General features: G+C 36.3%; 1 protein-coding gene across 20 annotated transcripts in view; it reads left to right on the top strand.

The window, feature by feature from the left end:
- The window catches only part of Hydr2 (abhydrolase domain-containing protein 2), a 60,371-nt gene that overhangs the window by 40,154 nt on the left and 8,136 nt on the right, over window positions 1-12,081 (top strand). For all 20 annotated transcript variants that reach the window (XM_073969407.1, XM_073969410.1, XM_073969402.1 and 17 more), the window contains 3 exons: window positions 8,638-8,807; window positions 11,418-11,585; window positions 11,803-11,989. In XM_073969407.1, the coding sequence (XP_073825508.1) occupies window positions 8,638-8,807; window positions 11,418-11,585; window positions 11,803-11,989 (525 nt within the window). The remainder of the gene's footprint in view (window positions 1-8,637; window positions 8,808-11,417; window positions 11,586-11,802; window positions 11,990-12,081) is intronic.

Below are 12,081 nucleotides of genomic sequence, written 5' to 3'. Positions count from 1 at the left end.
TGAGTTGGGAGCTGTATAACTTTTCAAATTGTTTTCAAAGCTTCTTCTGCGAAGTACTATAGGCCAGTTCGTATTCGCATTTAGCCACAATGTGCCGATGGCCTCAAGGGGTTTACACCAGGATGTACTGTGTTTGCCAATATTCGGTTGTTTAACTTTTTTATTATACGGCAAACAAAGGAACGGTTGATATTAATCCAATTTCCGAATGAATATTTTTAAATTTAAATTGTTATATGAGGGCAAAAATTGCGATTTAAGGGTATTATGATATTTTCTCCAGACCATGGGAAAAGTGGTAGCAAGTGGCAACCCTGTTAGGATAACAAATGCAAATTCTTTCTAAAACGACACTACCATGCCCCAAAAGATAAATTTAAGTCAAAAGTACATCTTATAGAAACAAATAGCATAATCATTTTTAATAATATTCTATTGTTGGTTTTGTTTTGCAATCCCCATTCTCGAGGATCAGTCAATATGGTTGTTGTTGTTATCCCATCCAGCTACAAAGTACAGTAACAACTTTTTGAAAGCTCTCTGTACATAACAAAAAACAGCTGGACACAAAATATTACATTTTAAAAAATTGTAACGGATCCAAAAATTGGTTTAATTCAGAATACTGGATTTGTTGCTTTTGATATGCACAACACTGTATATATTTTGAAAATTTTAACAGTTTTTATTTTTATTTAAATTAGTAGTATTTAGTATTTTTTCCGTTTTCATTGAAAAATATATTTCAGGGATTTTCGAACATTTTCCAAACATTTTGGCAGTATATTGCTGCACAATTAAGTACAACTTTCCTTTTCAGAAAATTGTAATTTCATTGTACGACTTGTTGTCGACCCAGCCTAATATATGTACATAGATAATAAGACATAGTTACTTTAATTATTGTTATTACTCTTCTAGAGACTTCTCGTCGATAGGAGGAGATAAGTATTGTTGAATGAATTTTGTATTGCCGAAAATTAAAGTTTTTCTATGGCGAAATGCCAAGAAATAAAACAGTAGTGAATTTAGACAGACAAATTAAACAGCTTAGTGTTAAATTTTGTATAAAACAAGTAAAAATGTATCAGGCTTTGCTGGCGGAGATATAACTTATGCAACCTAGACTAGCTGCGTCCATAAAGAATCAGGGGACAGGTGAGTGGGTTTAGCTGGGCAGTAAAACAAGTGCAGCCTTGCGTTTGCCTTAACAGGTGGCGTACTTCTACTGCGATGGATAGATGGTGGTCTTCGATTACCGGATGGTGGTATCGGAGGCCAGTGCAAAGGTACACTGGCTGCTGCGTTACTGCATCAGTGTGAATGCTATTAAAGTCTGCCTGAAAGGCTCGTTGATGTAGAGGTTCTCTCTTCAACCTGTGGTTCTCTCTTCAGTTATGTGGTTCCTCTGTGTTCAGGTTCAAAAATGCTGTAAATGGACTGGCTGCGTCCATAAAGAACCAGACTACAGGTGAGTGGGTTTAGGCTAGGCAGTTAAACAAATCCGATTCGGTTCAAATTTTGGCTTTCGTAATATTTTGCCCAAACTTAGTTTAAGTTCGAAGATGAGCTATATCGGTCCACTCCTTCCGGTACCTCCCCCACAAAAGTTTGAAAATGTTCGGAAAACTTGTGCGCACGATAACTCTTGAAGGGAGTAACCGATATGGTCCATACTTTGCCCATCGTGGAGCGTGTACCAGACTTAGATCAGGTTTTAATATGGACTCAATTGGTCCACTCCTTCGGGTACCTCCCACACAAAATTTCGGAAAAGTTCAGTTTAGGGCCATCTCTCGAATCGCTTTGATTTTTGTTTTAGCAACTAGTATTCACTGCCCTCCATACGACTGTACAAGTTTCATCAGGGGCAAGTCCATACTTCCTGAGAAAATAGCCTGAAAGTTTCAAAAAACCCCTATGACACCGTGTGAGGTGGTTGGAGTGCAAGATAACTCTCGAACGGACCTGCCGATTCTGTCCAAAATTTGGCCTTAGTAATATTTTGTCCAAACATAGTTTAAGTTCGAAGATAAGCCATATCGGTCCACTCCTTCAGGTACCTCCCCCACAAAAGTTCAAAAATGTTCGGAAAAATTGTTCGTACGGTAACTCTTGAAGGTAGTGTTCGAATTGGTCCATACTTTACACATCCTAATATATCTACCAGATATAGATCAGGTTCAAATATGGACTATATTTGTCTACTCCATCCGGTACACCCCACACAAAATTTCGGATAAGTCCACTTTAAGACCCGATATCGAATCACTTTGATTTTTGTTGAAGCAACTTGCATTCGCTGCCTCAATTACGATGGTAAAAGTTTTTTAGGGGCAAATCCATACTTCTTGAGCAAACAGTACGAAGAGTGTAAAAACCCCCTATGGCACCATATGTTGTGGCTGGAGATCCATTTCCATAACGGTCAATGTCGATCCATTCCTTTTAGTATCTCCTCCGCAAAACTTTCAAACGCCCAAAATTGTTAAAACCCCCTAAATACATACGTGTTTTGGGAAAAATTTGTTTCAATATACACAGGCTGAGGGTATATCTCAGTCGGCAAAGCCGACTGATCCTTTTTTTACTTGTTTCAAAGGACTTCTCTGAAATTTGTCCTATTAAAGTCTCAGTGATTGCTAAGCTTTATTGAAAATGTTTTATTTCTTAGCACGTCACTATTTAGCTCTGCATACTTGGTTTGGCACATCGGAGGGAACAAGAACTTCGTATACAGTTGTCCTATATTTTAATGTGTTTATACGTACTAGAATACTAAATCTCTCTTAATCTTCCATAACGATCTTTATGGTTTTCATATGACACATATTTCGTTGTCTTAAAATATTCTTATAAAGATCATTAACAATGCTTTTGTTTTTATATATATTTTATTTTTAAAATAAAAATAGATAAATACTCAATGTTTCAATTGGTATAACCCAATAAGCAAACTCATGCATGACTAAAAATATGTGTAATTTAAACTTTTTATGGACTCTTTTTTAATGGACAGTGAGCGAAAGGGAGAAAAGTAGCAGCTGCCAACAAACAAAACAAAAATGAGGCGGTTTGTCACAACAAAATTATTCTTGAATTCACCGCCCAAAAGTTAAATTTCCATGAACGCCACTTGACTTGTTTAAGGTGGCCATAAAAACGAAGTGTTGAGGAAGGACCTAGCTATGAATTTCCTTTGAAAATAAAAAAAAAACTATAAACCACATAATAAACTTGTGTAATAAGTTTTGTTTTCGTAGAAACACTCCTCCTCCAAGTTCTTAAATAAAACATTTATTTGATTTGTAACTTTTAGATGTACAATTTGTTGTTGTTCTTCTTCTTGTAGCTGAAAATTATACGACTTCTTCTGGTAGTTTCTATATTACATTTACTATTCCTTCCTTCCAACATGGGTGTGAGCTTACGAAACAAAAACAATGACATAAAATATTTTTTTCACACATTTATATGTATCATGCGTCTCCTTGACCTTCACTCAGTCATTCATTCATTCATTTCCAAGTACTCAATAGGAGGAAGGATTTCCATTTCAATGGAAACCTAAAGATGTTTATGTCGTTGAATGATTGTCAAGAAAATAGTATTTACTCAAAGGCATGCAGAGAAAATAGACAGAGAAAAATCGATTGAATTGAAAAATATGGAAAAATACGCAGTTGATTTAATTTTCCAGGAAATATCTGATGTATGTATTTAAAATGTGTCATGTAATCTAAAAACCTCCTAGCAAGAGGTTAGATTTAAAAAATGCAATTTGCTCATCAGTGAAGGTCCTCTGACTGCAACTTTTTGCATGAATTACTCATTATTTTGCTTGATGACACTGTAATGAATTGAAGACATTGCTTGGAACAATTGTAATGTAATCGAAATGCATCCAAATATCATGCAGTGACATAACTACTCCATATTGTACGAATTTTAATATATATATATATATATATATATATATATATATATATATATATATACAGTGTTGTGCATATCAAAAGCAACAAATCCAGTATTCTGCATTAAATCAATTTTTGGATCCGTTTAAATTTTTTAAAATGTATTATTTTGTGTCTAGTTGTACCTTGTTATGTATAGAGAGCTTTCAGCAAGTTGTTTCTGTACTTTGTAGCTGGATGGGATAATAATCACAACAATATTGACTGATCCTCGAGAATGGGGATTGCAAAACAAAAGCAACAATACCTAGAATATTATTAAAAATTGTTATGTTATTTGTTTCTATTAGCTGTACTTTTATTTTAAATTTGTCTTTTGGGGCATGGTAGTGTTATTTTAGAATGAATGTGCATTTGTTATCCTAACAGGGTTGCCACTTTCTACCACTTTTCACATGGTCTGGGGAAAATATCATAATACCCTCAAATCACAATTTGTCCCCTCATATAAAAATTTAAATTTTAATATTTTCATTGGCAGGTGGATTAATATAAACCGTTCTTTTGTTTGCCGTATAATAAAAAAGTTAAACAACCGAATATTGGTAAACACAATACATCCTGGTGTAAATCCCTCGAGGTCATCGGCACATTGTGGCTAAAATCGTCGGGAAAACAATAAAAATAATATGAATAGGGACTTCCAAGAATTAGTTGGAGCTCTTATTTCCGATATATGACCCAGATTAATTCGCAGAAGAAGTTTTGAAAACAATTTGAAAAGTTATACACTGACCAAGAAACCATTGTCATACACAAAGGAACACAATTTGTGAAACACTGGCAGAAAATTCAATGTTTTGTATGGTTTAAGCGACCCAATTTGATTTTTTTTAATTTTATTTTTAATAAATAACAAAATATATAAAAACCTGAATTATTTAGCCATATGTCGATATTTTACCCACTGTTGGTTGAAACAATGGATTCTTGACCGCTGTGTTGTTTGAGTTGGGAGCTGTATAACTTTTCAAATTGTTTTCAAAGCTTCTTCTGCGAAGTACTATAGGCCAGTTCGTATTCGCATTTAGCCACAATGTGCCGATGGCCTCAAGGGGTTTACACCAGGATGTACTGTGTTTGCCAATATTCGGTTGTTTAACTTTTTTATTATACGGCAAACAAAGGAACGGTTGATATTAATCCAATTTCCGAATGAATATTTTTAAATTTAAATTGTTATATGAGGGCAAAAATTGCGATTTAAGGGTATTATGATATTTTCTCCAGACCATGGGAAAAGTGGTAGCAAGTGGCAACCCTGTTAGGATAACAAATGCAAATTCTTTCTAAAACGACACTACCATGCCCCAAAAGATAAATTTAAGTCAAAAGTACATCTTATAGAAACAAATAGCATAATCATTTTTAATAATATTCTATTGTTGGTTTTGTTTTGCAATCCCCATTCTCGAGGATCAGTCAATATGGTTGTTGTTGTTATCCCATCCAGCTACAAAGTACAGTAACAACTTTTTGAAAGCTCTCTGTACATAACAAAAAACAGCTGGACACAAAATATTACATTTTAAAAAATTGTAACGGATCCAAAAATTGGTTTAATTCAGAATACTGGATTTGTTGCTTTTGATATGCACAACACTGTATATATTTTGAAAATTTTAACAGTTTTTATTTTTATTTAAATTAGTAGTATTTAGTATTTTTTCCGTTTTCATTGAAAAATATATTTCAGGGATTTTCGAACATTTTCCAAACATTTTGGCAGTATATTGCTGCACAATTAAGTACAACTTTCCTTTTCAGAAAATTGTAATTTCATTGTACGACTTGTTGTCGACCCAGCCTAATATATGTACATAGATAATAAGACATAGTTACTTTAATTATTGTTATTACTCTTCTAGAGACTTCTCGTCGATAGGAGGAGATAAGTATTGTTGAATGAATTTTGTATTGCCGAAAATTAAAGTTTTTCTATGGCGAAATGCCAAGAAATAAAACAGTAGTGAATTTAGACAGACAAATTAAACAGCTTAGTGTTAAATTTTGTATAAAACAAGTAAAAATGTATCAGGCTTTGCTGGCGGAGATATAACTTATGCAACCTAGACTAGCTGCGTCCATAAAGAATCAGGGGACAGGTGAGTGGGTTTAGCTGGGCAGTAAAACAAGTGCAGCCTTGCGTTTGCCTTAACAGGTGGCGTACTTCTACTGCGATGGATAGATGGTGGTCTTCGATTACCGGATGGTGGTATCGGAGGCCAGTGCAAAGGTACACTGGCTGCTGCGTTACTGCATCAGTGTGAATGCTATTAAAGTCTGCCTGAAAGGCTCGTTGATGTAGAGGTTCTCTCTTCAACCTGTGGTTCTCTCTTCAGTTATGTGGTTCCTCTGTGTTCAGGTTCAAAAATGCTGTAAATGGACTGGCTGCGTCCATAAAGAACCAGACTACAGGTGAGTGGGTTTAGGCTAGGCAGTTAAACAAATCCAGCGTCTCCAGCAGTCCCAACCCACATGCATATTGGGTTTCGTTTCATCAATTCGGGCCTTGGCAGCTGGTGTTCTTGTGTTGCGATGGACAAGGATGGTCTCAGAATATGTCATTCACATTGTGCCTTTCTACCACCTACACAGTTGCATCACAGTGAATGATATTCAGGCCTACCTGATCGGCTCGTTGATCTATAGGTTCTCGCATGTACATTTATATCTCTTGCTCTCTCTCTTCTCGGTAAAATCTTCGTCTCCTCATGAAGGTGATCCACTGGTGTCATGAGAAGCCACCCTGTTGCAGTCCTCAGTGCGGCATTCGGAAAGGTTTAAATATTTTTCCACTGTATTGCGCTAACATTTGCATACCACACTGGCGCCGCATAACTTAACACCGGCCTATTTCAACAAGGTTTGTTTGTCTGCATTCCAATTGCTGTCGGCCAATATCTTTGGGTATGAATGTGACCAAAATGTTCAGGAGGAGCCTCATTTTATTCAGCCTTCCAGGTGGTGAACAGTGTGGCCGTATATTGCTCAGATAGAAGGACTGCACTAAGTCTGCTATGTGGACATTTAACCTATCACATGTGTTATCGACGATAGGTAGGACGACGCCAAGATCATATATAATGACCTGTATGTCGTCTGGAGGGTGTGGAATTTCAGAAAGGTGGTGGTGGATCTTGGGGAACTTCTTGGTTCACACTACGGATCTTAGACTTCTTATTTCTGAATTCCACGAACGAATGGTGCCCGCACATTCATATATGAGATATATTACCCACGTTTTAAACACGGATAATCAGCTTTATCCCATCTTCGTGTTTACTTCACCAACCGCATAAACTTTTTACCACACCATCATCTTTATATTATCATTGCCACCCTTAAGCTACTCAGGATTAATACAGTGGTCCAACGTTCTCTGAGTGAAGAAGTAAGCTATACTTCTAGATTGCAGCGCATCCTTAAACCTAGCCTAATTTAGCCTCGAGTCAATTCGACGCATATAACCGGCCGTCATAGGATATAGAAATATATTTTTATCGGTGGTGTGTTACTACTTTTTATTTATGTTTACGACTTTTGGGAGGACAGCATAGATTATGGAATATTTCAACATTTGTTAAGAAATAATCAGTTACAAGTGTAATGACTTTTACAGCGTGCAACCTTTTGTTTGCAATTAGCCCTTATAATTGTAGTAATTTTAAATGCAACCCGTGGCTATAAAAAACTGTTACAAGCGAACATCGACAATGGTAGAAACTGAGTGTGCATAGATTGTGTGAGAGTGTGTTACAATGTAACATTGGGGCTTTGTTGTCAGATAGAGTCCATTCTAATTAATGAATGTCCACAATTGGTCTAATAAGTGGTTTTACTTCATCACATTACACATTTGTTGAACATGACACATGAGCAAATATTGATTGATTTGTGTGATACGCTTGAAATTGTCACCTGTAATTTTCAATAACTCCATTACTAAATTGACCTACGCCTACGCCGTGGATTAGTCCAATGACCAGAGTAGCGCCAATGTTTAATATACAAGGTCTTTTATGACGATTGCGTGTGTGTTCTCTTTTATAAAAAGCAATTAAGGTACACTGTATTTGCATGCATTGTTCTAAAGCGTTTTTTTTTTGTTGCTGCTTCATCTTCATCTTCCCATCTACCACATTTCACATTAAATATTTAAATAACAAATGTTTGTTGTGTTCTGTGTCAACCAACAATTATAATTATGTAAGAATTAAAAAAATTGTTAAAAATTTATTTTGTGTGAATTTTACAACAAAATACAACTTGTTGATGGTTTTGAGTGGGCTGTTAATGAAAGGTAATTGTTTTACGTGAAATACAATGGGAGGCTTTACAACCCACGATTTTGAGTGCAGACGAAATGAGTAGGAGAATGGAATTAAAGAAATGTTAGCATATTGAAGATTTAGTACATAGAATAAATATCGCTTTTTAAGTTAATATAAAATATTCAAATATAGGACAATGACGACCACTTCTTTCACTAAGTATGTTACGTGACTTTATTAAGCATTTATTAAATATATGTATGTACTTTTTGGTTATAAAGTATTCTATGCTCTTATTAAAAATGTATCCAACTTTAATATACCCTCCGCAAAATTATGTACTTATTTAACAATTGTTTCTATTCCCATTCATTTTATATTTTCAGTTATGTTCCTACACGGCTGTGGGGTTTTAGCGGTCATGTACAAACTGTTCTACACAGCATAGTAGGACGTGTCAAGTGTCCATGGCCTTTGGGTGAACGTGTTTACCTATCCCTGGAGGATGGTTCAACGTTGACATACGACTTGTATCAACCATTAAAAGAATTTGAAGGTAAGTGAAAAAAGAACTCCGAAACAAAAAAACAATGTGAAACAATTCCCATAAAGATATTGAATAGGCCAAACATGCGTAAAATATTCCCGAGTACTTTTTAAAGCCTACAAATATATGTATGTAAATTTAATGCTTTCTACTGTGTTTTGTACAACATATGTACACACATACCGCGCTATGTGGGAAAGAGATATGGTTGGATGTGAAACCTTAGAAAATTGTTTTTGTTAATATTTTACAAAGTACAAATGTTGCACACAAAAGTTTTAATGAAGTACAAGCTCTTCCTTCCAGCACTGTATGGATGTTCACTATGTAATTTTCAATTTCAATTCAATTTCTTTATTCAGTAATATGGAAGCCTTAAAGGCCAATAATATATTACACAGTACTAATGTTAAACCTGAGAATATTTAAAAATACATACATACATATGTATAAAAAATTATTTGTGCCAAAGTAGTCGACTCAAAATTCGTATTTGCATTTTAGAGACAAATACTCTAAAATTGATACTACCAGAACACCGACCTTGAATTGAAATGATATCACCCTCAATCTATGGTGAATGGTGCTTAAACACAAACTACTATCAAACTGTCTTAATCCCACGGCCGCTGATTCAATGCATCGAATGGACTCGTAGGACAATTATATGTTCGTATATATACTTATATTAATATAATTTGGGAATATAATATATATGTATATAATAATTAATTTATATAGTATATTCCCAAATGCCTTCTCTAATTTATTTTTATCCACGTTTCGTTTATTTGTTCGTCATTAGAGCCCATGTCTTGACACGCATCCACCGAGTTTATTTTGTCCGTGTCGGTATAGAAAAGAATACCGTGCCAAGAATCGATCCCTTGTGCCAGATTGTTATAATTGTCATTTTTGAGACGGCTCCGGCCTGAGCCATCTCCAGGATTGCTTCAATATAAGTTATGTTGCGGCCTTCTGCGCCAGAATTTCAGCCAGCGTCAATCAGTCTGGGACACCGACAGATAGAAGGTGCTCGATTGTTATGACATTTCTTAGACGACTTTCTACCAGCAACCAATGATCCTGTCATCAGGATCAGACTTATCAATGATTGCTAAGAAAAGGTCACCAAGAACAGTGGATCTGTGGTTACATCCCATCGAAGCAGCCACTGGAACTGGAAATAGACCCAGAGCCAGATTGAACAGAAGAACGAACATACAAACATATTAATAAACACTGTTACAACAACAACAAGGTGGTTCAGGTGGCTTCTCAACAGAAGCTTTTGGGGGTTTTTGTCCAGGGCTGCCTTTGCAGGCCTTCCCATGTTGATCTCCCTGGTGTGGATCCTCGGAAGACCTCACTCTCTTCACACATGCCTTTTGTGAAATGGTTGTCGTATCTGACGCAACACCATCATTCGGGGTTTCCGACTTCCGAGCGGGAACCACCTTATTTGAGTCTGACCGTGTCGTTGGGGACGATGGAGTGAAGTTGCCCGGCCCTGCCGCAAGGGACGGCTTGAGTCCAACGGTTTTCCGCACTTAACTGGTTCCGGTGTAGTTAACGCAGTTTTTGAAACAGTGACTACCTCCGGGCCAGGAAGTGGAATACGTTCGATATGTAGCGAACGGTTCTCGACGTAAAAGACTTCCTTTTTGCCTCACGAAGCAAAGCTTCAACCTTATCTGCCGGAATTTCGCCTGTGAGATTTCTCCTAGGTATTTATTCACAACTTGGTTACCCTTATGTGAAATAAATTAAAATAATTTACAGCTCTTCTATAGACGTATTTGTGCTTTATTTCCCGGGCCATACTACTCTTGGTGATTGGGGATATGTCGGCACCGACCGACGTTCCATCCGCTGAGGGGGATGCTCCTCATCACCTGGGTTTGTGTTCTCTAGAGCAATAAAGGAGGACACCTCTCTGTTTGATTGAGATGGGATGACCGTAGTGCCCATCTCACCGTCCTCCCAGGAGAACTTTCCCTACTTAGACCGAGACACACATTTCCCTAAGAAGATCGAGAAATTATCTGCTCTGCGTCTGATTTGATTCACTCATATCGTCCTCGCTCAGATTTGTTTCTTTTGCAGCAGTTGCGGCATTGTCCGTAGTCACAGTGGTCTTCATCGAGGGTGCTTTAGTTTGTTCTGGGATGTTTTTGTATTTAATTTCATTCATAGATAATTTTGTAAGTGGCAAATCTGAGGACGGTCATGGTATAGCCCTCCATGATTAGGACTTGGGAGTTGGTACCCTAATTGCAAATCTGCAACACCGATTGGCACGTTGTCGCTTAACACCCCGGTGTTAGGGAATATCTATTCAGGTAGGAGATCACCACCTGATATATGTCACTCGTCTCAAAAATGTACTATGAGATATTCAGTACACTTAATTAGTTTGCGACACTCATTGGACATTCACATTTATTTAACGAGTTTAGAAAGACTTATATTTGCAATTGTTCAATATAACTCTATCAACTTAAACCGCAACCTCAATGTTATGCAAATTTTCTTTATTTACATATAAAAATCATTAAACCTCGAATAAAATAATTTATTTTCTTTTCTTCTTTATTTCATTTTATTCTGTATTTGTAGATGACATCACAGTTGCTATTTGTCCTGGCATTGGTAATACCTCAGAGAGTGTTTATATACGCACATTTGTCCATTATGCCCAATGTCATGGATACCGGTGTGCAGTTCTTAACCATATAGGGGCCTTGAGTAGTGTACAGGTTACATCAAGTAGAATATTCACATACGGTAAGTTAGAAAATCAATAAGCAGCAGTGAAATATGATTAACTAACTACCACCGCCAAGTGGAGAGTAAAATTAGTATAAAATATCCACTTGAAATTCGTTTCAATCATGTTTAACTGTCTGATATGAAAAAGGTGCTTTCCGCAATAACAGTTTACCCCTATTTGTTTGGTGTAAAGTTAACATGTGTTTTTTCTTGTTTTTGTTTTTTATTCTAGGACATACCGATGACTTTGCCACAATGGTTGAAAAACTATCACAAAAATATTCGAATTCACACATAGTTGCCTGTGGCTTTAGTCTTGGTGGCAATTTGGTTACAAAATATATGGGAGAGAAGCAAAGGGTTAAGCCTTCAAATGTTGTGGGTGGTATTTCCATCTGTCAAGGCTATAATGCTGTTGAGTAAGTATACATTATGAACCTTTTTTTTGCCAATTAAATACTTAAACCACAAGAAACATCATAATTAAATTCCACTTAAATTACTGTATACC

The sequence above is a fragment of the Musca autumnalis genome, unplaced genomic scaffold, assembly GCF_047663935.1.
Source record: "Musca autumnalis isolate F117 unplaced genomic scaffold, ASM4766393v1 scaffold_2, whole genome shotgun sequence".
In the NCBI taxonomy this organism is placed as follows: Eukaryota; Metazoa; Arthropoda; class Insecta; order Diptera; family Muscidae; genus Musca; species Musca autumnalis.
The sequence above is the reverse complement of the archived record's forward strand: the minus strand, read 5'-3'. Positions and strand labels throughout refer to the sequence as shown.